A 27,494-nucleotide genomic window follows, 5' to 3' on the forward strand; every position below is an offset into this window, starting at 1 on the left:
GCACTGTCCGTGCTTTAAATACCCGAGTTATTTTTACACTCTGACAGTGGAGACATTTTTTAAATGGGAAACTTAAACTTAATATGTGGCTCCAATGTAACTTTGCTGTTTACACAAATGTTTAAATTGCTTTATTATTAATAAATCTTTGTGAATATCCCACGTTGTTTCAACAACAATTTGGCAAATTATCTGATCTGAAGGATAAGATAATTTTTTACTATATCATCAAAAATAAAGAAAATATGCAACTAAAAATAACCCCTTTTCGTAAAAAAAACCCCGAGGTAAAGTGAAATGTTGACACTGCAAACAATGTCACAGAAGACCCACTAGGTGGCGCCACACATATGTACAGTGATTTATTGTGGTTATTTGTAAATTCAGCTTCTCACCAGATAGTATGTGGATGAAATAAATAATTCAGAGGGACATTAAAAAATTAACCCTACGGTCAAAAACTGAAAATATAAAGTAATTCGGAACATGAAGATTTGTCAGATTTATATCCCAACAGATGTAATTTAGGCTGAAAACTCCCAGGACAAAATATATAAACCAACACAATATATGCCACAGCAGCTAAACTCTCACAACTACGAGTATAGTAGGGGACAGATCTTAAAGCTGCTTCTGTTTCCAAAACTGATCTAACAGGGAGCAATTTGCTGCTCTTCAAAATCTCCCTCAACTTTTATTCCCTAATAAATTCTTTGGAAATTATAATTAAATATCTAATGTTAACTAATCTTATCTGATTTCACCTTTGGTTACTGTGTTTCAGTATGTACCATAAAATATATTTTTATAATTCTGGTTTCTGTAAATGTCACCCTTTATCCTTTAATGCCAATCAAAATATATTTATTTATTTTGACAAAAAAAAGAAAGAAGACATATCCACTAATTTGAAAGATAAGCTTCTTGCCATATAAAATTGATAATATTGCAAAAAAAATAAATGAATAATCCACCCATTCATCCATCCCTCCATCCATTTACTTCTGTTTTATCCGGGTCAGGTCGCGGGGGTAGCAGCTTCAGAAGGGAGGCCCAGACTTCCCTCTCCCCGGCCATTTCTTCCAGCTTCCGGAGGAATCCCAAGGCGTTCCCAGGCCAGCCGAGAGACATAGTCCCTCCAGCGTGTCCTGGGTCTTCCCCGGGGCCTCCTCCCGGTGGGACGTGCCCGGAACACCTCACCAGGGAGGTGTCCAGGAGGCATCCTGACCAGATGCCCGAGCCACCTCAACTGGCCCCTCTCGACGTGAAGGAGCAGCGGCTCTACTCTGAGTCCCTCCCGGATGACAGAGCTTCTCACCCTATCTCTAAGGGAGAGCCCAGACACCCTGCGGAGAAAACCCATTTCGGCCGCTTGTATCCGTGATCTCGTTCTTTCGGTCATGACCCAAAGCTCATGACCATAGATGAGGGTGGGAACATAGATCGACTGGTAAATCGAGAGCGTTGCTTTGAATGAATGAATGAATAAATAAATTCTTCCCTTTAGCCACTGGGTGAAGAAAAGTTTGGATAATCAACAAATAGGTAGATACAGCAAAAATTAATAAATAAACACAAAACAAAAACAAATCAAAGATAAAACCATAATTTTTTTCTCAAATGTTTCTTACCATTGAGCCGCAAGGGGTAAAAGACTCTCCTTCAATGTATAAATAAATAAATAAATAAATGTAATTAGTATAATGATGATCTCCTGAAAGATAAGTTGAACATGCTAAAATAGATAGCAAAAGAAAAAGCAGCAGGGCACAGACATACTTGGTTGAGAATGTGTTATTCTATTTAAAGCCACTAGATGGCGCCCTAAGACTTTCTACATCATTTAAAAAATGGAGTTTGACAATCACAAATTAAAATGAATTGACATAGTATAAAAAATATTAAAATATTATTAAAATAAAAACATATTTGGTGTATATTACACATAAAAAATTATCTAAATATCCATATTCAACCAAGACCTTAGCTTAGTTAACTTTTTAATAGTTTATTATTATTATTATTATTATTATTATTATTATTATTATTATTATTATTATTATTATTATTATTATTATTATTATTATTATTATTATTATTATTATTATTATTATTATGCGCTTTGTTTTAAATAAGGAGCAGTAAAATATTTGGTAAATCTCAGATGCTATTATTTTGAAAGAGCCAACAGGAGGCGCTCTGCGCGTCTTTTCAGTGTTGTCCTCCTGCTCTCTCTTCTCCAGTGGAGCATCTTCGGCTCCCCCGCTCTGGTGTGACGAACACCGTTGGTCCTGCCCTCGTTCTGAGGCAGCAGAGTGGGTCACCGCACCGCCGCAAACGCCAGCCGGGGCCGGAGGATGGCGTCGCTCAGCCGCAAGCGGGGAGCCTGCAGGAGCTCCGTGGTGGAAAGGAAGAACCTGCTGACAGTCTGCAGGTAGAGGATTCTGTCCTACTGATTTCCTTTTATGATAAGGAGTATTAACTTAACTGCGTCTGCTGCTGGATTGTTGGCAGAGGATTTTTTAATTTTTTAATTTTTTATTTTTTAGATTTAGTGGTTTGTTTTAATGATACCAAGAATATTTGACTAAACAAAGCTCATGAGTCGCCTTCTGCTGAATGAGGTCTGATTAGGTATGTAAAGTGGGGATGTGGTGGTTTGCCTTTGCTGCACAGTAGCTTAATGTCATCTAGTTTATCTCAGTCAAACACCAACAGCCTCCCGAGTTCTTCATTAAACATTCATACACTCATATTTCTGTTTTGATACCTTCACATTCACTTCAGTGCACGGCTCAAGCTAGTTTTACAGACCCAACACAAAGATTTTGTTCTTTGAATTTAGCTAGGTGAGCAATTCAGTTAGTGCAAAAGCTTATTTAAAAGCCAAATGCAACTTAAATAAAGAAATCTGCATAATAGTGTAAATGTTTAGTTGTGTATGCCTACTTTTTAAAAGCAGCTCTCTGTTTGTAGACTATAAGAAAGGCTGATGCTGAGGTGAGCAAACACTTGTCATCTTCTTGTATTGTCTGCCTTCTTTGTCATTTACTGTTCAGAGTATTGATTTATGGCCCTTTGAGTCCTGCTGGCAGATGTCAGATACTGACTGGCAGTCCCCAGTGAATGTTTTTTGACAGTAAACACATCATAAAAGGAGGAGGAATGTGTGGGAGTGCACATCTTTTTCTGTTTTGGCAGTAGCTGTTTGTCAAACAAACCTGGTAATGTAGCAGAATGCTCCATGTTTAGACTGAAGCAGAAAGTGAAAAGCAACCTTTCTTCAAGAATTAAGCATTAATACAATTAAAACTGGCTGCTACTCACTGATGAGGCTGGTGTTTTTGCCAAACTGTCCCTGCCTCCACATTAGTCATCATTAATGCTGACTGGTCTGACTGGGGGAGTAGAAAGAGGAGAGAAAATACAAAGTATTTTATAATGAACAAGACCTATTGGGAAAATAATTAGTAGGAATAAAGTATTTCCTTCTGATTTGCTAATATCCAGCTGACAACTTGCATTTAACCCAATTGACCTTATTCTTTGTATTTATTTTTGAATGTTTTAAATATGTTATTGTTTTTAAAGCTTTCTAACACCATAATCTTTTTCATGTAGTTAAAAGCATTAGTATTATCACTCTTTATCTGTGCATCAGCTGACCAGTTTCTCTTATGTTTAGTGTAATTTATTCCATAGTTTATCCATAAGAAATGTTAACTATTTTTTAATCTGTTCTGTTTATTTCTTTTTTGAAGGTTCCCTTTTCACCTTAAAATGAATAAAAATAAGAAGTGAATTCAAATTGACATTGCTCAACTGCAGCATCAGCAAATTAATGGATATGTATTGTGTTTTTGTCATTTATAAAGTTAAATGTTTGTAGAGACGTTTAAGGATGTATGAAGGAGCAACATTGTGACTGTAAGAGAGAAAACAAGGCATTGCTATAGATATGCAGCACCAGCTTTAATTAGAAATAAGACGTCGACTTTCCAAACTAACTTTCTCTGGATGCTGTTTAATGATTTATAAAAGTGTAATGTGCAGCAATTTAATGCAGATTGCCTTTCTGTGCTTTTCGTTTTGTTGCAGCAGCAAATAAAGGCTTCTAAGGTTAAAGATTGATTTAAAGATTGATTGGTTAAAGATATTTAAAGTGTTGTCTCAGTTTGCAGTGTTTACATTCTGGAGTCTCCCCCACCAAAAAAAACCCCAAAAACATCTCTCATTTAAATAGTTTTTGTTACCTGTGCAATACAGGCAAGTGCATAAATATAGGCATATGGGATGAACATGGCAACTAGATAGAAAATAATATATATGTAATTTTTTGCCTTGGTAAAGGTGGAAATGTTTGGTATATTTTGTCAAGGTTCATAAATCGTTGTGGCAAGTTGGCTTTTGAGTAAGTTGGTAGATATTTGTAGTCCTAATTACAGTTAAATTAAAATAATCAGCCGCTTGTGCAACTGGACCAGATTTATGCTATTCTTGGTTTACATTAGGGGACCATGCAGAATTATTTTGAGGGCCACAGATGGCCCCCTTGCCACACTTTGGACACCCCAGCATTACACATACAGGAACTAAACAGACGATACCTCGATTTGGTCAAGTGAGAACACAATCAGTACAGATTTCATGCAACAGAAATGCATTAATTTGAATGTTGTACGGTTTGAATCTGTCAGAACAGCATAAAAAACTAATAAATATTAAAAATAAATTTATGAAGAATTACAATAATGTATGATACACAAATAAACAGATCTGAAATATATGTTAATATACATATATTTAAAAATACAATAAAGCACTAGTAAATATTAAATAATATTAAATAAATGCTTGTCTTAACATCTGTGTGGTACATATCTGTATTTATCTCTTGGACGTTATTGGATTCCTTGTCAATTTATCAATCCAGTGCAGCTTTAATTTTTATTATTTAAATAACAAAGAGTAAATTTGCAGCTTTGTGGAAATTTCTATAAATGTTTTATCATGTTTCTTTGAGTAAAACTTTGTATCTCATTTAAGCACATTTTCAGCTTTTCATCTGGGGTTTATGTGATATGATGATGGCTAGGATGACTGTCAGTCGACACAAAACATAATTTCAATAAACTTGCTACATTGTAGGTCACATCTTTGCAGTTTTCTGATGTCAGGCTGCAGAGTCTCATTCGCAGTAGTGGGCAATGATAAAACCTGAAAAGTGCTGTGTGTACCCTTACGGAGTCAACGCTGGGCAGAACTGTGGAGTTTGCTGAGCTCGTCAGATTTGCTTGTTTGCTGAGCTCTAATTAAAGCTGCAAAGTTTCCATTTAATGCACAGGGTATAAAAATAACCCTCCTTCATCGGAAACAGGCAGATTGATGCTTCTGTGTTTTCACAATCAGAAGGAGCAACATTAAACAGTGTTGTTTAATAAACTGCTTACTGATCTTGTCTTTGTAAATGTAAACAAACATTAAGGGTGAAATAACGGAATGATTTGTCGAATTACTAAAGCAGGTGCCGTTAAGGAGAGCTGGGCTTCGGGTAAATGCATTTGTTAAAAGATATTTTAAGGTTCCTGAAAGATGATACAGGTGAGATTTATCTGGAGTTGTGCTGGAAGCTCACGGTCCATCGTCATCCTGCTGCTAAGCAACGAGGCGGAGCAGCGAGAGGCAGAGCGAGATTTGAAGTCAGATTATTTTGTGTCAAAGGCCACATGCAGTTTGACAGGATTCACAGAGCACACATGTACACCCTGAAACGCATCGCAGCCCCGTGGACCGACTTTCCTTCCTGTATAATTAGTTGAAATCAGATTAGATGGAGTCTCTTTGTGCTGCACGCTGTGGCTGGTTCCATCACAGAAGACTAATTAAAGCCTTGTTGCTGCTGCTGTGGACAGGTCTGGATATTGTCTGCTTATAATCGATAATAGAAAGGTTTGACGTGGAGTGAAAATTTGTGGTTTTGAAGTCTGTAGTAACATGATCTGGTGTCCGTCTTCTTTCTGTTCAGGTTTTCAGTGAAGACTCTTCTGGATCGCTCCTGTTTTGAAACCATCGACGACGCTTCCCCAGAGTTTGTCAACTTCGTGTCCATTTTGGAGCACATCCTCAGCCATCGGCTCAAAGGCACGTAAAGGTTATAAACACAGTTATAGACACCAATGTAGTGCTTTAAAGAGATATTTAAAGTGTTGTCTCATTACACCCTCATAGATTTTTCTGATAAATCAGCAGAAAGTAAAGGCCCTCTGCAGTTTGCAACAATATGAGTCGTAGCAAATTTGTGGGAAAAGGTCTTTTGTTCAGAATTGAATGTTTTCGCCTGCATTCAAAATGGGATATTTTCCGTTTTAGGATTTTAAATGCCGAAAATGGCAGATGATGTGGCAGCATCATGCTGCGGGGATAGCTTTCCTCAGCAGGTGTAGTTTGAAAGCTGGTCTGTCAGATCGCAGCTGCGGCGGAGTGGTTGGGTTTGATCAGATTCCTTTGCTGGAGTGAACTAAACCTATATTTAATTGAAAATATGTGGCAATTCTTGAACTTTATTCTCAGATTCTTTCCATCCCATTTGGATGAGCTTCAGCTGCTTTGGGAAGGTAAACAGAAAAACAGTCCAGTCTCACGATGCACAAAGCTGCTACAGATTTGACTCAGAAGTGAAGATAGATACATGTAGCACTTATCAGAATATTGAAAATCACAAATCCTTCTCCTTTTGTTTATGCGCTACTTTGTGTTGGTCTATCACAGGATTTATTATGCTGCCAATTTTAGAAAAGTTTCAATAGACATTAACACTTTTGCAAGGCTATGTGACTCACCAAGACGATTTGACTTCCGAAGTGTAAAATCTAAAATAAGTGTCAGGTTTAAATTATGATCTTTAACATAAATGCCATAAAGGTGTTAGATTTTATTTTTTTATTTTACAGTCTTTTCCAACTACTAGAAACTTAAAAAAAATTATAATTAATGCCAATTGGATACAGCCATTCACTCTTCTTTATCATAATTTGTGTTGATCCCCTATAAGTCATTTAAATACTTTTTGAATAAATTCCAGAAACCTTTTCAAAACTTATGTAATGATGTGATTAGTCTTTAGTTCTGGTCGTCACTGAGCATTAATTTCATTGATACATGGGACAGAGCACACATTCAAAAAGGAAATTCAATCAAAAACAACAATTCAGCTGAAAACGATTGATATTCAATTAAGTTCATTTATTTATAAATCACATCTCTATCATATGTCTTCTCTACAGTCCACTTCATATCCAGTTACGTAAAATCAAATTGAGTTCAAATTAAATCAGTCCAATTCATTCCTGTCTGATCCAGCTTTTACTTGAGGACGACACAATTAACTGCTACAATTTGCATTGTAGCTTAGTGTAATCTTAGTTTTTCAATGGATCATTCAAGCCAAACCAAACTGCAGAAAATGTTTTTCTAGTAAAAGAACAACAACTTCCCCGTGTCCCTGTATTTTCTGCTCAGGTCAGACGACGTGGTTTGGCTATGAGAGTCCTCGGAGTTTCTGGGATTACATAAAAGCGGCCTGCAGCAAAGTGCCTCATAACTGCATCCGAAGCATCGAGAGCATGGAAAATGTGCGATCATCAAGAGCGAAGGTGCAGCCCCCTCCACGCCGGCATCATATAAAATGTTCCTATACTGCAGGGAGAGCTAGAGAAGAGCCGCAAGAGCATAAAACATGGATACTCAACACATACAGTATCAAAAATACATTTTATCTATTACAAAAATTTAAAAAGGCAGAATTTAGGCCATTTGTGTATCTAGAGAACATTGCTGTGACACAAAAATGTAGCATGTATGATTTTATAAAAGTACAGTTTGCCAAAATCCCTTCTCTGAAAAATTGATCTAATTAAGCAATCAGTTATCAATTTAACCTTAATGCCAATTTAAGTTTTATTTAGCTACAGGAATCTTACCAGTAAACATCACAGACATTTTTATTCTATTTTAACCCATTTAATACAAACGTTTACTTCCTTTGACACATAAATGCTTGTCTCGTTGTTCTTGAGGGCAACATTTCTTCTTGTCTGTGTCTTTGCAGGGAAGGGCGTGGATGAGGGTTGTTCTGATGGAGAAACGACTCTCAGAGTACATCTCCTTTGCGCTGAAGGACTTCAAAACAACCAGGTCTTCAAATTCCAAAAACGTCTTAAATCTCTAATATTCTGTGAGCCGAGTTAATGCTGATGATCTGTGTGTTTGTGTCAGGAGGTTTTTTGAGGAAGGTGCGATCATACTGAGAGAAGAGGCAGGGCTGTTGGCAGACACGCTCATTGGACTTAACACCATTGATTTCAGGTTCTTTTCATAATCTACTGTCTCAGATGAAGTGGTGAGACTTTCTCCCCTTCTGTTGTACTGATGCTGTCATCTAGACAGGAAGAGATGGGACCTTTTTAGTTACTGCAATGCAAAAATACAAAACCTTACCAAGCAGTTTTGCTCTAGCTTCCAGTGCAAGTATCTTAGTACATTTGAAATGAGACAAAACTAACTTACAAGTAACTTTTTTCAAGGTATAAGAGCTTGTTTCAAATCAATAATTCCTTATTACTGATTAAAAGAGGTACTAGTTCTATTGGCAGATTATTTCACTTATAACAGCGCATTTTCCCACATTATGAGTTTGGTCTTATTTCAAATGTTCAAAGATATTTGCAACTAGAAACTAGACCAAAAAAAGTTGGTACGATTTTGTATTTTTTTCAAAAAATTGGACAAATCTTTAAACTTACACAACATCTCAGTTGGCACAGTAAATTACATGTGCAACCTCTCACTGGGTTATTCAAGTTTTGTTTTTTTGTTTTTTGTTTTGAAATGTGGCTTCATTCAACAAATTTATTGCTGAGACGCATTAGATTAAAAAAAAAATTTAAAAAAAAATTAAACCAAAGATTAATTTCAATATTTTTTTTTGCAAAGTATAGATGTAGTAATGTTAAAACTTTTACTAAAAAAAAAAAAAGAGAATATAAAAAATGATAAGAATGCTGTTAATTCAAGAAATTAACCTAATTGGCTAAAGTATTGTATTTGGAAGGAGCAGCTCTGTGCTTTGATTTTCAATCTTAATTTCTCCTTTTTAGTTTCTGTCTTAAAGGGGAGGGTCTGGACGACAGCTGTCCTGCAGTCATCGACTACACGCCTTACCTGAAGTTCACACAGAGGTAAATCCAAAGAAATGGTTCTCATCAAACCGGTGTGACACTCTTAGGGCCGCAAAGACAAAATGACAGAAAAAAAGTAGACAGTTTTGCAGAAATAAACATTAAATGTAGTGGGTGGGTGTCCTTAATAAACTACAATACATTTACTGCCACCTTTGATTGCAATACTTTGGTTTCACAAGGTCAAGATTTACTATTTACAAATTCCTTTATACTTAAAAAGTAAAGTATAATGTTACGGTCCGACCAGTAAGGCACAAAGACAAAGGCATATATAAAAAAAGATTTTCTATTTATTTAAAAAAAAAAAAATCTTAACAAAAGGCTTTCAACAACAAATCTAAAAAAGACAAACAATGCATAAACATAAACAACTAATTCAAATTAACACATTTTGACTACAACACAACTGTAAAAATAAATCAACCTAACACCAAAAATGTTTTAGCAGTTATGCTATTAATAGAGAGAGAGGCAGATTCTTCAAAATCAAGTCCCCTGCTTCCAGCAGCCTGATGGATTGTCCCACTTCCTGGTTTGTCTTTCAACCAGTCCTTGCTGACAAGTTTTAAGAAAGAAGCTAAATTATATCTCATCCAGCCTCCTGCTTCTACTCACATGAATTCATTTAAAAACCCAAGAACTTAGCCTGCTGTCAGGGTGTGAGATTAAATGTAACAAAAGGTCAGACGTTTGTCAAGTTTGGCCAACATGGCTGCATACTGATATGCGGTTTGGTTCCCTGTGCAGCGCAGACAGCATCAGCAGCGATGAAGAGGAGATGAGGACTCTGGGAAGCAGCTGCAGCGAGAGCAGCACCCCTGACAAAACGGCCACCGCCGCATCAATCTTCACCGAGCAGAGCAACTTGGTCAGCAAGTGCAAGCGCTTTGAGCAGAAGTACCGCCTGGCTCTGGAGCAGAAGGTGTGTTGTTTTGTGCTGCTTTGTGTTGGGTGACGTTATATGAGACAGCGTGACATTTCCATGATACGCAGCCGCCCGGCTTTTTGAAATGCCAAGAAGGAAACAACAGATTACTGTTCCTGCTAAGTCTCAATATGTGCGTTTTTTTCCTGCTATGTTTTGTTTACATTTGGTGAAAACAAACGTTTCAAATATGCATCAACACAGCAGTGCCTTCATGAGAATAAACAAACAAGTCTGTCTTGTGTGTGACTGTGTGTGTTTGCTCGCCTCAGGGTTACCTGGAAGAGTTGGTCCGTCTGCGGGAAGCTCAGCTGTCGGCGGCCGTTTCTCATAACAAAGCCCTTCAGCAGAGCCTAGCAGACACACACCTCTCACACACACTGGAGAAACAACAGCTTGAGTACATCATAGTGGAACTGCAGAACCAACTGTGAGTCTTCTTTACAGGGCGTTTGTGTCTGTCGGTGTGTGTACGCATGGCTGCGAGCTTTGAGGCGAATCTTACTGCAAACTTGACATTTAGAGCAGCAAGAACCCTGGGAGCTGCAGGGGTTTGTTGTGTCTCAGGATGCATTTTTGACATGGTGAGAAATAGTGTTTATGAGCAAAACTAAACTACAGCGTCTTGCAACATCAACCTCTAGATGATTTCTATATTTTATGACGCGCATGATTTTTATTTGATAAACCGACGCAATTTAGTAAATTGAATGTTCTTCGATTCTAATCTATTACGCTAATAGAATAGAATAGAAATATGTATTATTATCCCACAATGGGGAGAATAACTATAAAACAATACTCCAGTCCAGAGGAATGTGCAAGTCAGTTGGTTAATTAAAAAAAATTACAAAATGTGCACATCTATTTCAACAATATAAGATAGAGTATTTCCAATCAGTGACAATAAAAGTTGTGTAAAGTAAAGTGGTACAGATACCATCCTGGGTTTAAACACTGAGCTTCTTGGGAGCAGAGATGGTTAAAGCAGCTCCAGCTGTACTTTATTTTCCTGCTGGAAGGTGAATCTTTACACCAATTTCACGTCTTTTGCATCTTCTAACACTGGGCTACGTAAACTAGACATGTTGGAGCAGAGCGACCCCTAGAGGAAACAGGACTCCTGCTCTGCTACACTTTACAGTTAACTTTGGTAATTAAATAATAATAATAATGCTGGCTTTGTCATTTTCTGGATTTCAGGACTGTGCTGAAAAACAATGACTTGCGTTCCAGACAGGAATTAACAGCCCATCTGACCAATCAGTGGCCGTCTCCAGATGCCTTGGATGCCAATGCCGTTGCCTTGGATACACTGCTGTACAGGAAAAGCACCGGGGAATGGGAAGAGTACGCAATTTGTTTTTGATTGTTCAGTTTCTCCAATTCCTTTAACGCAACATGCTTCGATTGTCACTGATTTCCATATCGCATTTAGCTTCTTTAAATGTTTACAGTGGTTTTATTTTATCTGTGCGAGTCAAAAACCATAAAAAAACACACCTTATTAACTTTTAGATACATCTGTCCAACAACTCAAAAGAGAATGCATCAAAGTCCAGCCTTAAAGGTAGCAGATACATTAAATCTGCCACCTTGCTTTAAGTTTGATACAGTTTGTAACTTTATCAGTTACTGAGTTTTAAGAAAACTTTCCTGTAATAATTGTGTAATTAAGCAAATACAAGTAATTTATGTAATCCTGTCTGAGCTGAAACAGGAAATGTTGAGTCTGATTTAATGCTACAAACGGTTTCTTTTTAATTTTTGTGCAGGAAGAGTTTCCAGAGTCTGGAGCAGCTGTCTGCAGGCATGAGCCTCACATCAAACACACAAGGCAGGTCTCCTCTTAAAAACAGAAATACCTTTCTCCGTCTCTTGGGCACTGAATGTGCACTTTGTTCTTCAGGTAAAGAGGAAACTCCGTCTCTCAGAGGCCTCTGTGGCTCCCTGACCTCAGTCGCCAGCTATAAATCTCTGGCCAGCCTGAGGTCCAGTGAGTGTTTGGCCAGTCCAGCGACAGAGATCAGCAGTCCAGGTGTCACTCCGTCATAGGAGACGAGACGCCCAAACAGCTCGTCGGGTCAAGAATTCAAAGGAGTCAGAAACTTTCCTCCTGCTGATTTTTCTGTTCTTTAACTCTGAATGAGGAGCTGGTGTAGCTCAGCGACACCAAGACTGAAAACTGTCACAGCTGATGTGACTTTATCAACATGAGCGTTAGATTGCTTCTCATCTGTGAGGCGTAATTTCTGTCCTACTTTGTAATTGTGTCGATTTTAGAGCTGCTGTACGAATTCTCATCTCATATTTCACTGTTGCAAAAGATGATTTTGAAAGATTGTGCTAAAAATACTGACTGTAGACCAGATCAGTTGCTACTTTCCTGCAGACTGAATGAAGCAAAGCTCTATTCTGTTCCAATACAGAATGATACTGGGGGTTAAACCACTGATTTAATTTAAAATGTAAATGTTTGTCTTTGTTTTGCCACCAGTCAGTGTTGTGCATTTTGCGTCGTCACAGGATTTTGTTCTCAGGTAATCTTCCTCTTTAAATACGATGCAGTATTTCAATTTAATAGCTATCTAATGGCAGGTTGATATCATTTATTTTTAGATGTTTACATTGACTTACATAAAAAAAAAAAACATTTCCTGCTTTAGGACATCAGCATAAAGTAATTTGGATACATGGTCACTAGCTGTTCACCTCAGCACTTGAATACAGTTTTTGCCTTCAGCTTATTCCAGCAGACATTTGTACAGACATTAACTGGACATTTTATTGAACTTATTTGAATTTTTTTTTTTTATATTTTATTTTAAATAAACACAATTTTCTTTCAGACACGTGTGTGGACGTCCACAGAAACAGGTGAAGTGGGAAATAGAGGAAATAAAATCAGAACATTAGAGAAATCCCAGTTTCATAAAGTTCTTCTGGCTCCTGGTGATCCCTCTACTTTGACCCAGTTTGGTCAACATGGCTTTCAGGTGAGAAGCAGCAGGATAAAGGTATCTTCAGGCACGGTGCACATGATTCCAGAGAAACGTCGCATATCTGAGGACTCAGTACAAACCAAACTCTGGCTGCCATCTGCTGGCTGTCACATCCATCCATGTAATCTCAGCTTCGCTTTTACATGGAAAAATAACTTCTCATCGCCTAAATCACAAAATAAATTATAGATACCTAAAGGTATTTAACATACATTTATCTAAATATGGAAAGGCTTAAATAATTAGTTCTACTCCTATTTCTGCTGCTGTGTTTAGGATTAGAACAGAATTATAGTTTTCTTGTGTGCAATCTAGCTGTTGCCACGGTGATGGTTGCTCCATTGGGAGGACCAATCACGTGTTTGTGGAGTGGAGCTGCGGAAGTATCCTCTCCTGGTTGTGTTTGCGGAAAAAGGCTTTTCCAAACTCATATGAGCTGATCATGATGGCACAGGCTGGAGCCACTTTGATCAGCCTGGGGAAGAAACCTGACAGAGAAAATACTCGTTAAGATCTCACACACACTCATGCATAGCTTTGTATCACATTGCTCATTTAGACAGACTGGTGACAGATACTTTAGATAAGTACACACCTGCAAAAAGCCCACGAAAGCCATCATGTGCAACAATCTTCTTCATGATGCTGAAAGTGGAGGAGGAAACCGGACCTGACACCGAGGGAACAAGAAGCAGTCAGAGGTTTATATTCAATCATCGTGTTAAAGGGGCAGTGCTGTGTGCCGTTTTAAAGCACAATCCAGTGACTGTGTTACATTCAGTTGTTATAAAATACTATATATATCAAATTGACTTTGCAACTGAACACCTTGAAATTGAGCTTTTGTCTCTTTAAGAAGCTCCTCCTTTTTCTGACACTGTGCCTTTATCACGTCTTCGCAACATTTCTCCATTAACCCTTTAACTATGTTTTTAACTATGTTTCACTGAGAGGTAGCTCCTATAATGAACTGAGTAAATGCAGTTAGTCCAGGTGCTTGCTAATTGCTGCTGCTGCTAATCTGGAGGAACGGAGTGGGAGAGTCGCGAGGGACGGCGGCTCTGTGAGGCGGACGCATGAAAACTGCAGCTCTGAAGAGGAGCTTCGTGAGAGCAAACATGCAGTAAAGAATCAAAGCAACACTCCGGGGAGGTTTTTGATATAAAGCTCAAAATAGTTGATTGTAAATGTTACTTCCCTTTTAATTTCAGGCTTTAAAGATTGCTTCTTCAACTTGAATCCAATGTACCGTGTCCTTATAGACAATCTGCTATGATTTTCCTTTTCTAAAAAAACAAAAACAACAATTTCTCTTTCCTTAAGCTGATGTGGTTTAGAAACAAAGCGAATGACTTGAATTTGTTATGATTTTGTCTTTTTGTTGTAGGTATCGTTGAATCTCTTGTCCCTTTAGAGCAACAAAACAACTCAGATAGTAAACGGCTCAACACTGCGGACACTGAGTTTATCAGTTTGGATTGAATACAAGACAGAAATCAAAGAAGATGAATGCAAGCCATCACTCAATGAGAAAGCAACACAATGATGCTCAGTTTCATCCCAACCTTTTCAGGCTTTGACTTTTGACCCTATTAACCGTCACATGTTAACAACCTGCTCTCTAAGGGTTAAAGTATGCCAGTCATCTGCCTCTCATGTGACACATGAAACCCCCCCACATCTTTAATCTAATCCCTGATCACAGTAGAAGCATTAACAATGTTTACAGACATCATGTAATCAATCAAGAAATAATGACATCATTACAGTTTTTAGCTTGCAGCTCCCCAAGCTCGACCTGCCGTCTTGTTTTGACCACATCGAAGGGTAAGGTGACGATGGCTGCAATCTGAAAAACAAACACAAATTAGTAGGCCAGATGCAATAATTTCCATTTGCATGGTTTATATTTTTTCTTTGCTCTTTCTACCAAAAATTGGATGACAAAAGTCAAAGAGATTTCATAATTCATTTTGTTGCATCTATTGTGTTTTAAAATTTTTTTTTTAGGTATTTAAATTGTTTTCCAGTCGCAGTGTTAAATGTTCATTAGAATTTAAAGCTTATTATGGATCTTTCAGAAAGTGTTCTTGCTTTGCATTATTATGTCATTACCATTATTTGACTTGGAAATGGTCTCAAAACAACAATATTTAGACAATTTCCATACAGTTGTGTGTTTCTCCATGTGAGGCGGGGGTGGGTAAATGTTTTTATTTTGTGGGTTTATTTTTTTAATCTGTACAGAACTTTGAGCTGATTTTAGCAGGAAGGGTGGTTAATAAATAAACCTGATTATTGTCTGTCGTAATAACTTCTGGAACAATTTATCGTCCAGCAACATCTGCGATTGGGACAGACCTAACAATTAACAAATAATTTAGTTAAAACAATAAGCCATCCAATTCTGCATCCGGATGGTGGATCCTGAAGGGGGAGGTACTTACAGACCCGGACCCGGCTCCAGATATGAAGGTGATGGTGAACGTGGGCTCTCTGGTGTTATACCACTGGCACAGCCAGCTCTTGCCCCGCTCATAGTTGTACCAGTACATGGCGGAGAAGGGGACGTCTCGGAGCAGGGTGGGCCCCAAGCCCCTCCACAGAGACCACCAGCCTTCTGCCTGCACTGCAGAGCGGATGAGGCCGGTCAGCTCGCTGTACGACTGTTTCTGAGACTGCAGCTTGGTGCGGATCAGCTCCAGGGGGCTGATTACGGTCGCTGAACCCACTGAAACAAAGAGGAGCCAAAGCTTTAATCGCAGGGAGAGACAATGGTATCAGAAAGGAGGCTTGCTTCAAGAAACCTTTTGGTTAAAAACAGATCAGGTTTATCATGATTGAATTACAAACAGTTCTTTAATTCTGCTTGTAACGACCACCTAGAGGCGTTATTAAACTGAGAGACAGCGGATCAGGGCAGAGAAACCTCTCACTTCCTTGTAATGAAATCAGTGTGGGATCAGATTCATGAAGCTGGTGTTTAAAGGGCAAAACTGCCATCAGATGCTCTTCAGGAAATTAATTTCTAACCACTAATCAAATCCCTGATTAATTCAGCTGAAACTAGCACCTCCATCAGACTAAGATAAGAAAAGTAACATTCTTCCTTGAGCAGAGTCTCACCTCTAGCGATGGCCCCTGCTAACAGCGGGGCCTCCTGGGCTCGCTCTCCCATCCTCGCCCTCAGCGCTGCACACAGCTGATCGTAACACGTGAAGTAGATCACTGTGGCAGGGACCGCCATCACACTGGAACCACAAGAAAACACGGGGAATTTTGTAGTAGGGATGACCCATTTTTACAAATACTGTGATTTCCACTAAATATTAATGAAATTATTCATTAAATGTAAAATAAATTAACACTGATAGACCAGCATCGCTCAACAACTGGCATTAAGGGCATAGGCTGTTTAGACATGAATATTGCAAATAATAGAGACGGGAAGAAATGAACAAATATCAGAAGGAAACAGATGGATGGAAAACCAATTATATGTATGGAAAAACCTGATGGATGGAAGGAGAAACAGAAGAATGAATAAATTAATCCACATATCGGTGAAAAAGCAAATCAACAAAGGACAGCTCTATAAACATGTGGATGAGAGAATGAATAAAACATATGATGAATGGATGCAACTGTTGGATAAGAAAGAAAGGAAACTGAAATTTTCTAGTTATTACATATTCTGCTTACTTTCTCCGTACATATCAAGACCTGAAAAAGACTTACATTTTACACTTTCTCAGACTTTGCATAGAATCCCTGTGTATTTAGCAGTCAAAATGTAGCATAGAAATAAAACCCAGAGGAAATTTATACTCACAGCGTTGGGGGCAGGCCGCTCCATAAGGCTGTGATTCCCTCACAGCAAACTATCTTATAGAAGGCGTCCTGCAGAGATGCAGAGTGGGAAGTTTAAACCCATTAGGGATATTTTTATTTTTTTCACCATTTGCACAGAAACAGGGCATTTATCAAACCTTAGAGCTAACATAGAGCTCTAAACACCGACACTATTTACTGCAACCAGTGCGTGTGTGAAACCTTACGAAGGTGCCTTTGAACTGGCCGGTGGCTTTGTACCAGCCCTTTCCGTTTTCACACACACATATGTGGTCCATGAGTCCATTACAGTAGACAAAATATTTGCCTGTAAAATTATATTAAAAATGTTGAAATTTAGCAAGTATAGTAGAAAATGCAGTATTCCCAAATGTGAAACAAATGGAAAATATTTTTTATAAATTGTACCTTTGCCCAAGGGATTGTTCTGAGCTTGCAGTCTGGTTTTTACAACATCTAAAGGTGTGACTGAAAAAAAGGAGCAGATCAGGATTTGCAGTTTTACCATAAACAAGTTTTACTAAATCAGATGTCCCTCCATGCTAAATCTATAAAAAGTTATAAAGCAACATTTCTACATTAAAAATGAACCTGTAAGCATATTTTGCAAGCCTATTCCTTTAAAATGCCATAATCTTTTACAGAATATTTTGGCTATTTATTAATGTCGACGTTGGTAGAAATTAACAGTAGTCTTTCTAAATAAAACCTCAAGTGGACAATAATACACGGCATATGATTTTATGTTAAGGTATGTTTCATAAATACCAAGATAAAATGCAGCAATAGTGTTCCTGGTCAACTAAGTTGTACCTTACAGCTTCAAGAAGATTTAAGAGGATAAGCAGCAGCCAGGTGGTGCTTATGCGATCACACTGATTAACTAATCATTAGTAGGTGTGAGCTCCTCTTTGAAAGCAGAAGGTTTAGAAGTTTGCTGGTAGGGATCATTAAGGTGGGTTTAGGGATTACAGGTTGTTAACTTCACTCTAATTTTAGGTCTTGCCAGGGCACAGACATTAGATTCAATCTATTTTTATGTCAATGAGGGCATATTGTTCAGTGTGTTCTCAAAATAAAGACAGTCAACAAGAGGACAAAACGGGAGGCCCAGTACAGAATTTGATGGCCTTTATAAATAGAAAAAAAAAAAAAAAAAAGAGCTGATGTATAAAATGTATAATCCTTCTGGTGATCATCTAATGGTCTTTTTCTGAATCAGGATTCTATAGTATCCTGATAGTATCAGCCTGATTTATGAATCTGAAGGGTGATTCAGAAAAAGGTAACAACTGATGCTATAAGTCATTCATATGAACTGAGTTTGTTGATACGCCAGCATTTTCTATCCCAAGTCAAATCTGGTGTCCATAAAAATAAAATATTTTTTAATTTTAACTGTAAATGATTCTATTCTTTTAAAAGACTACATGTAAAGAATTTCAGTGATAAAAATATCATTCAACATTAACACTTCTGGTCTGACTATTATCTGAGTATTACAGCCTGTTTAACTCCAACCACACACACACACACACACACACACACACACACACACAAAATAATCCAGAATATTTGTTTAAAGTTCAATAGCAATTTTATACAATATAAATTACACCACTGTTATGATGAATTTTCCTGGTTTAATACAATGTTTAACATAACAGAGGGGTCATAAATCAGCCCAGAATTTGATATTTTGCGATGCTGTTTATAATGGTGCAGATCAGTACATTTAAATAAGTACAAATTAATATAACTGAAAGGGTAAAACTTATCTATGATATGGAGTAAGTAAACTTGGATTATAAGCATTTCTCTTCATTTTAATGATTATAGCCACTGAAGATCCAAAATTCAGTTTCTTTATTAATGCGATATTACACATCACAAACGAAAATAGGATTTCAATACAGAAATGATAGCTTACTGAGAAATACGCCTTGTACCTAACAATTTATGCCCTCAATAGATGGGATTCCTTCTGCATGAATTACTGAATCGATGCATCATGGAGGTGATCAGCTTGTTTTATCGTCAGAAATCATTATGCAAAAAAAATTAGTCTCTTAATATTTACTTTTGTTAAACTAGCTGCAACGACTCTTCAAAATAAATAATCGATCATCTAAATTGAAAGGTAAACGGTTGAAATAAATTATCTTGTCTAATTTATTGAGACTGACTCTAGTTCACAGAAGAATTATGATGATTATAGCTCTTGAGTGTAATGTTATGATTTCTCACCTAGTAGAGATGTAAGTAGGGCTCCGGAACAGGAAGAAATCATCTGCTGGACTGGAGTAATGCCATTGAAGGCAGGAGAAGCTGGAGTTTGACCGTTCATTTCGTCTTTGGGGGAAAAAAAATAAATACATAATACGTATTCCTATACATCAATTACCTAAAATGTCCGCCATGGCTTGCTATAAGAAATGCAGTAATGCGACTTAGTGATTATGTTATGAAATAATTATATCTCAGAAAGAAGAAGACTGTGGCTAACCGTGCTTAGCCTATTAGCTTTGTTAACCACTTACCTCTTAAAATACAAGAGCACCACTGATGTATTCTATGAAATCAATCATCGTGGTCCCTTTCAGGATTTTTAATTCCCCAAAACAAGGGAGCAACTCTTGTCCTAAAGGTTGTAATAGAGCATACCTGAAACACGTGTGTACTTTCAGGGGGCCATAACCCAACTAGTATGTCTGTTTACACCGCAAACGTTACAAGATGACATAACGAAGCGGTCCAGTTCAGCACATTCTACAATTTTCTTATTTATTACTTATCGAGTTTCTTAAAATAGTACTAATAACCAATAGAATTCAATTCAAAAATAAAACAAAATTGGGATTTCAGAGTTATTACAATTTCAGCGCTTTAATTTGCATGTTATGTATCTGTAAAGAAACGTCCATTTCAAGCACCAGGCGTGAGTTTACCTAAACTCCGGGTTGCCAAATTTGCAGCGTTTCGGTTAGAGGACACCGCAAGAAATTAAACTTTGAATGAGGCGGCCAGTCAAATGCTCCGGTAAACAACTTATTCAAGACATTTGCATTGCATTAAGAATGCTATTTAATTAAATTTGAGCGTTTTCTTTTCCCTATGCTGTTGTAACGGGTTAGAAGAGTTGCACATTTTGAGACAGGAAACAGACCTGGCAACCTAAACTCAACATACTGGATTTAAAAAGCGGGAACTGACCGTTGGAAGAAACGCTGAGATAAAATGTACAACTGCATGTTTTGAGGCTTTAATACGGCTACTATGCAAACATTCTTCATTTAACAAAAAAACTGAAAGTCAAGTAAGTTCAACTTTTAGGCTTGATAAAATTTGACATAGTAGACATTGTAAACTTCCTGTACACTCTCCAACGAGTTTGGACATAGTTTTCGATTAACACGCCTGAATGTGATTTAAATGGTAAGCATGCCATTTTCACTGAGGCGAAGCTACGTTTGCGACTATTTTTTATTTATTTTACTGGTTCTCTGAATAACTTTTTGTTTGTTTGTGAACAGTGAGCTGACGCGGACTTTATGGCGTAAAGTCTCTTGTTGTTCTCAGTCAGTGAGAAAAATATGAAACCAAAACACAGTCAAAATCTTCGTGAGAATCCTGGATCCAACTTACAAGGTACAGATGTCGCTATTTCTAAACTTTGTAATATAGGCAATATTTTATACACTTTATATCCAATTGAAAAGTCACACAAAATGCACCCTTATATCATTTAGATGTTACTTTTAAACGGGAGTAAAAATCCGCATTCACATCATTAAAGATGAAGGAGTTTATGATCAAACCTTGTTTGAGCTTGAATTGACAAAATAGCAGCTATAAATGTATCTCTGTCCATTAAATGTTTTTCTTAAGGAAAAGTAAATGTTCTGTTTGTGGAAACTGTCACCACCACTGAACCTTTTAACAGTTTTAGCTTCAATGTTTCAGGAAAAAGTGTAAATGCTGGTGAGAAGACATCAGTGAGCAAGGCAAAACAAACATCTTCAGCACAAGTCAAACCTTTTGCTGGGAAAGTGTTTTACCTGGATCTACAATCCAACAGAACAGCTGAGACCTTGGAGAGCGACATCAAACAACTGGGCGGGGTAATAAAGACCTCTCACTCATATTTATTTATTTATTTTTTATATTGAAAAGATCTGATAGTTTCTCAAGCCAAATTTATCTATGCAAATCCTGTTGATCTTGATCACAAAATCTCTCTCTGTCCACAGCAACAGCTTTCTGAATTTTGCAGAGATTCTGTTTTGCTTTATCAGCTGCTTTGAACAGACTGTGTTCTTACATTAAAACCTTAAATATTCATTCATTTAGATTGTAATTATTGTTTTTAAACCACAGTGACGTTATGATTTTAACAGTCACTGCTTTGGATATCAAGGTTATGCTACTAAGATAATTTAGTCTATTATAAATTATACAATGACCTAGGTCCACCATCGTGGATGAAGATGTAGAGCACCAGCTAAAACCTGCAACTTAGCCAATCTGCTGCACAGAAGAAAAAAAAACTAAACCAGACTTTGTCGAATTGCCTTTTTATTGCTATTGGAATCAGTTTCTTTTCTTTTTGCCATGACTGTAAAAGCAACTAAGTACATAAAAATTCATACATTCTCCTTTATTCCCTATAAACTTACCAATTTATAATCTCAGATATTCAAAATCTTGTTCTAAATATAAAGCTTGGTTTAATAACTACACTACTTTAACACCTCAATTGCAGTAGCTAGTGCAATTTGACAGCTACATACTGTGTGCAATAAATTAACATATTGGACAACCTGAATAAATCCCTGCTGGACTACTTAAGTGTTGATTGCTGGGTAGTTATACAAGGATTTAAAATATTCACATTTCATTTAAAATTTTTGATGTTTTACCAAATGTAGATCTTTGTGTCTAGTTTAGAGTTCTTTTTTCCCTCGACTTTATGTGGTATAGGAAACCTATTTTATATAACCCCCCCCCCCAAAAAAAAAAAAAAAAACATAAATAAAATAAATTAAAAATAGCTGACAGTCACAGCTGGGGTTTAATCATAAATTACACAGCACCAGATAAATTTCAAAACTGATTGGATACATTTCTGCATTGTTTTCACATATGTCTAAAAGTTTTATTGCATGTGTTTCTGTTCTGTGAATTTAGACCGTTGAGAAGTTCTTCAGTAAGGAAATCAAGTATCTGGTTTCCAACAAGCGGGAAGCGAAGCATGTGCACTGCCTCAGACAGGACTCTCCTGTCCCCAGTCCCGACTCCGGACAGAGTTCCCCACAACCCCACTCAAACCCACACTGTCCTCCCAACCATATGGACAAAACAAAGCGTCAGGGTCAAGTGGATACAGTGAGTCTGAACTGGCGTTTTATCATCCCTGAAACAAGTTTAATATTTTTGGATATGATTTGTTATTAAATGCATTTGTTTCACAGATGATCAAGAGCAGAGGAAAGTCTCTGGTGGAAAGAGTAGTGACAGGACAGGTTGGCTACAGCTATAGAGATAGTTAAATTTTTTTATTTAGGCGTTTTATCCATCCTTCTCTTTTCTGTGCTGACATTTTGTTTTTTTAGGGGAGGCTCCAAATGGACAGAATCTTGTCAAATGCACTAGAATGGGGTGTCAAGATCCTTTACTTGGATGGTTGGTTGATTAATTAATAATAATTAATGCAATGCCATTTTATGTATGATTATTTTTTCTTTACCTTGAATTATTTTCGTGTCCTCTGTAGATGTTTTGGCTTACATTCGGAAGAAAAAGAAAATTTTTGGGAACCCGGTTTCAGCAGCTGCTCCTGCGAAATCACATGTACGTCTTAAAATAGTTTACCTGTTCTGTTGTTATAAATTCAATTACTTCACAATGTTTATCATTGCTCTTTAATTTCATAGGTGAAAAACGAATGTTCAACTAAGTTGGGTTTTCAGAAATGTAAAGGTAAATGTCGTCTCCAGTTTTGACTCTTTAATTTTAATATATGAATATTAGATGCCCATCAATGCCTGAATGTTGTGATGTAATTTGCAGCAGGCAGGATCACCAAACCTTTTATTAAGATTGAAGATTCAAGCAGGTAAAAAAGGGGTATAGTACACATTGACTCTTAAAAAGTGGCAACAAATGAACAGCATCTCCTCTTCTATCAGACACTATCGTCCAATCTACCTCACGATGCCAAACCTGCCGGAGTTCAGCCTGAAGACAGCAGCTCCTTACAGCCCCTTCTGTGTCGAGGAGAGAAATCCTTCTGGAATCAAACAACATGGACACAGGTGATATCACTCTGTGCTTCAGCACAAAATTACTTTTTGTGTATGAGCTATCATGATCATAAAACTGAGAATGGTCCCTTAAGATTATTTTTTAAATGGAGTGAATCTTGCAATTTGAGGCCATTTTTATGGTAATGGTCTTTTTTTTTCCTTGATTATATGCAGAGAAAATGCTGCAGTAGGTCAAATATATATATTACACCATTGAGAAAAGGGCAACACTTATTTTTTCTCCGTTTCGACCCAACTTGTTAATAATGTGGCGCCTTAGTTTGTGCGGTCATAATTTACAGACAAAAGTTGATCTTTTGCTTCATAATTAAGATAAACGGTTTAGAGCTTTATATCATGTTATGAAGTTATTCCTTATCAAAATCATACCTGGACTTTTGTCTCGATCCTTTCATGTCCCATGCCAACAATTCAGCTGTATAAAACACCTGGGATGGAACTACTCCAGCCTTCGAGGCACTTTTTGACTTAAGTGTAGGTAAAAAGCGGAGCATCAGTCTCCAACTATTTTATTGGCAAATATTGTGTGCTTGCTCATAGGCTCAGCCGCCCTGGATGGTGAGCCATATCAAAGTGTGTCTCTGCTTGGAGCCGCAGTTTCCAAGGTCACAGAGCACCCCTCCCCTGTGACTGCACCAATCAGCTCCTTCAGACTAGCCCACAGTAATTAGCAAACATTTGGCGGAGCTGCTCATCTGCTGAGCTACTGCTCAGTGTAATGCTGGTTAAAAACGTTGTGAAAGGGTTGATAGAAGAATGACGTAATGACTTCTCGAAGTTTAAGAAAGAGCAAGAGTTTCCTAAAGAGAGTTCCTATTTCAAGGCATTAAATTATAAATTTTTTATAAGGCCTGAAGGTAAAATAATGACTTGATTGTGCTATAAAATGACATAATGTGCCTGAAAAATACATAATACTGTAAAGATTCTTGTCTGTGTTGTTATAATGCAGAGATGTCAAACTCATATGCATGACCTAGTACAGTTCTCCAAACTGTGAGTTTTAAAAATTGGTTGCTATAAATGCGGTCATGCAGGTGATTGACCAATACCATATTGTCAGTTCAATATAATTGTTATATTAAGACTACAAAGGAGTGTTTTGTATAAAGTCTGGCTGCATTAAATGCTTATACATCACACATATCGGTATCAAAGGTCAGAATGTAAAATGTTGATTGATAACTGATGTCTTTATTTTAATTCTTAGATAACATTATTTTTTGTCATGCACTCTTAATGTGACTCTCCTGCAGAGTTTGGAGTCAACATCTCATTACATTTAACCTTCTTGCAGAGCGAAAGCCTCAAGTGCTGAGGAGAAAGGTCAAGGCCGAAAGAAGAACCGAGAGAAGAAGCGAGGCGGTTACTGCGAGTGCTGCGTGGTCAAATATGACCAACTCAAGATGGTATGATTTCATTGGGGGGGGACAAGTGATGTTGTGCACAATAAATATGTTCGGTTAGATTGTGAAATACAAGAGCAGCCTTTATGGAAAGTCTTGAAAGCAACGGTGGAAGAAACATAACAATCACATCCAGGCAATTATTGCCATTCCTCTAGTGTACGCTCGATCATTTGCAGGATGCATTAATAGCAAAAAATAAAAAAATCTAACATCAACATGTGAAAAGCTCAGGAGTTCCAACTTGACTTAGCATCAATTCATTGCAAGGCTAATCTGATGTTTGTTTGTTTTTTTTCCTGATTGACCAAATAATCTGTTTGGGGTTTTTTTTTTTTGCAGAATTTGAAGCAAGTGAACCTAAAACTGCCACTTTGTGTAGAATAAACATAGGCTTTTTTTTTTTTTTAAATCGTCAATGCAATACTATAAATTTTTTGGTTTAATTACTATGAATGTGTTCATTCAGCAAATGGCCTTTTTGTGAGTCAATTGATGATTAGTCAATTACTAAATCAGTTCACAATTATAATAAACACCAATTAATTTAATTAATCATCTCAGCTCTATTTTAAAGCTTACGCACAAGTACTAATTTTGTCCCAGATAATAGATGGAGCTCTGTTGTTGTTAGTGTATCCATGGAAACCTGCTGATGGCCCCCAATGACGTCAATATTCAGTGTTATGTTGCTTAGTGAATTATTAGTTCAGTTTATCTAGAATCTCTCTTGGGTGTTTAGTCAGCTGTAATCATCATTTCTTATAATGATTTATTTATTTTCTTTTATTTATTTTAAAAAATGTATTTTTATTTTAGCATCTGCAGAGTGAACGTCACCAGGCTTTCTCCAGGAGCGACGAGTATTTGGTTGTGGACCAGCAGGTTTCGACTTTGCACTTTAATTTCCTTCCCATCAAATCTGAAGGCATGAGGTAATTTCTACTCCTGTGGATTTGCCACACAAACAAGAATCAGATCATTTCTTATTTCTTCTGTTTATTTCACTGCTAATTTCAAAATTTGCTGTTTTTGTTTAGACGGAAGTGCAGTGTTTCTTCTGCTCTGTTGGTTCCTGGACCATGTGTAGAAGCAGGCCAAAGTCTCCAAGGAGACGCGAGTCATTCGGACACCGTAAAGGAAGAAGAGGGCCGGATCTTTGATGTAGCTAAAGAGTCGTGTTTGGAACATTTCTTCACAAAAAGAAGCCGAAAGAACTGCTTCACTTACTCTGACAAGTCCAGGCACAGGTTTCTTGCATCCAAGTGGACAATCAGGCAAAATTCTTCAACTCAGAAATCTGAGCAGATCATGATTCCTCAACCGAAATCAGAAAATCCTCACTCTGACGGAGAATTTCTCACCACATTTCCCTCCAGAGACAAAATCTCTCTCAAAGACACAAACAGCTCAGTCTCTTACCTGCGAGGTCCAAACCTGCAGAGTGAAGCATCGGCGAGCAACTTCAGTATTGTGACGCACGGAGCCGAAGATACGAACAACGACGCTGCTCTGTCCGAGGCAAAAACATTCTCAAAAACTGAAAACAGTCTTTCTGAAAAGGAGGAAGAAAACCCTAATTTGCCAATCTTCTCTACGGTGCAAAACATTCAGAGGAAGATCAGAGCTTATAAACACAAGAGGCGGAAAGTGGACCCACGTGTCCAGTCTGCAGAGTCAGAACCCGAGAACTCGCTACTGAAGCTTTGGGAGATTTTTCAGTCAAGTGATGACATGGATGTGGAGTTTCTTGGTTTTTCAGATTAGATAACATCAAAAACTAAAAGGGGGAAATTTTTTTTTTCTTCTTTTTTTGAGCCATGAACTAGAACCATTATATTTAACTTATTCAGATAAAATGTGTAGTTTAACTGATTTCTTGAAAAAAAACTTAAAATTTTATTTTAATGCAAAGATTATTACAAAACCCCCCTGAACTTCACAATCTACAATTTTACATTATGGGTATGTATAGACTAAAAATATAACATTAAAAAGTTTGACTGGAGTTTTGACAAAATGGTCTTGGGTTTGATCTCACGTTTATGTCTGAACTTAAGTTTTCTATTTAATGAAATATTGGTTTTTCAATTCTCTTTTTGGGTGAACATCAGCTCCTGGGTGAACTTCTGTTTTTATGCAGCCACAAGGGAAGTTGGAAACCTCACAAGGTGAATGTTAGTATGTGCCTATGAAATGTATTTTGGAAACTTTGTACTGTTTTAATTAATAAATTTGTGTTATTTATTTCACATTTTGATAATAAATCGAATGTTCTATTAAACTGAACTGAAAATTAAAGAATGTTTTTAAAGTACCAAAGTGTCAATTGGACATTTATCCATACAGTTTCCTATGAATGTGACTTTGTATTTGTTATTTAGTGACTGTAAGACTATTGACTATTGATTATCTACGAATCAGGAAGCCAAACAATGCTGACCTTTTTTCCCTTTTGATTGATTGTGCAATAATCCAAATTACTGATAGGTAAGATTTTTAAATCAATCTGTGATGTGTCAAATCAAATTTAAAGGATGTTATTTAATTAAAAATTTGTTGCATTTGTCTATCACAATTATATTGTCTTTTAGAGAATGGAAAAGAGGCAGAATTTGGAAAAAAAAGCAGCTTTATTTTATGTTATAGTGTCAAACTCAAATTATAAACTTTTCCACTCCTGTGTAAAAACACAGCTCAAAGATTCTGTCCAAATACAATGGAAATGTGTTACTGACACATTT

General features: G+C 37.1%; 3 protein-coding genes across 7 annotated transcripts; 2 read left to right on the top strand and 1 right to left on the bottom strand.

The window, feature by feature from the left end:
• Positions 1-2,211: 2,211 nt before the first annotated feature.
• rundc3b (RUN domain containing 3b) lies at positions 2,212-13,085 on the top strand. Of its 2 annotated transcripts, XM_044117252.1 has the most exons (11): positions 2,212-2,434; positions 6,026-6,141; positions 7,519-7,652; positions 8,108-8,193; positions 8,275-8,364; positions 9,156-9,236; positions 9,987-10,161; positions 10,437-10,594; positions 11,368-11,514; positions 11,940-12,001; positions 12,074-13,085. In XM_044117252.1, the coding sequence occupies exons 1-11, from the start codon at positions 2,358-2,360 to the stop codon at positions 12,217-12,219; spliced, it is 1,272 nt and encodes a 423-aa protein (XP_043973187.1). In that variant the 5' UTR covers positions 2,212-2,357; the 3' UTR covers positions 12,220-13,085. The 2 variants fall into 2 exon arrangements, with proteins under 2 accessions (XP_043973187.1, XP_043973186.1); XM_044117251.1 differs by having other exon boundaries at positions 11,940-13,085.
• On the bottom strand, positions 12,924-19,750 carry slc25a40 (solute carrier family 25 member 40). Of its 2 annotated transcripts, none has more exons than XM_044117253.1 (10): positions 19,559-19,750; positions 19,266-19,370; positions 17,427-17,486; positions 17,225-17,325; positions 16,999-17,066; positions 16,293-16,417; positions 15,614-15,897; positions 14,934-15,015; positions 13,762-13,836; positions 12,924-13,654 (listed from the first exon to the last, which is right to left on the bottom strand). In XM_044117253.1, the coding sequence occupies exons 2-10, from the start codon at positions 19,363-19,365 to the stop codon at positions 13,521-13,523; spliced, it is 1,029 nt and encodes a 342-aa protein (XP_043973188.1). In that variant the 5' UTR covers positions 19,366-19,370; positions 19,559-19,750; the 3' UTR covers positions 12,924-13,520. The 2 variants fall into 2 exon arrangements, with proteins under 2 accessions (XP_043973188.1, XP_043973189.1); XM_044117254.1 differs by having other exon boundaries at positions 12,966-13,654; positions 19,683-19,742.
• Positions 19,750-27,004, top strand: dbf4 (DBF4 zinc finger). 3 transcript variants are annotated; one of them, XM_044117250.1, is made up of 13 exons: positions 19,750-20,453; positions 20,552-20,666; positions 20,982-21,139; positions 22,206-22,403; positions 22,490-22,540; positions 22,631-22,700; positions 22,792-22,868; positions 22,952-22,997; positions 23,088-23,133; positions 23,207-23,332; positions 24,642-24,753; positions 25,570-25,685; positions 25,791-27,004. In XM_044117250.1, exons 2-13 carry the CDS (start codon positions 20,612-20,614, stop codon positions 26,515-26,517), a joined length of 1,782 nt encoding a protein of 593 aa, XP_043973185.1. In that variant the 5' UTR covers positions 19,750-20,453; positions 20,552-20,611; the 3' UTR covers positions 26,518-27,004. The 3 variants fall into 3 exon arrangements, with proteins under 3 accessions (XP_043973185.1, XP_043973184.1, XP_043973183.1); XM_044117249.1 differs by having other exon boundaries at positions 19,974-20,057; XM_044117248.1 differs by having other exon boundaries at positions 20,150-20,334.
• The last annotated feature ends 490 nt before the right edge of the window (positions 27,005-27,494 follow it).

The sequence above is a fragment of the Gambusia affinis genome, linkage group LG05 (assembly GCF_019740435.1).
Source record: "Gambusia affinis linkage group LG05, SWU_Gaff_1.0, whole genome shotgun sequence".
NCBI classification, from domain to species: domain Eukaryota; kingdom Metazoa; phylum Chordata; class Actinopteri; order Cyprinodontiformes; family Poeciliidae; genus Gambusia; species Gambusia affinis.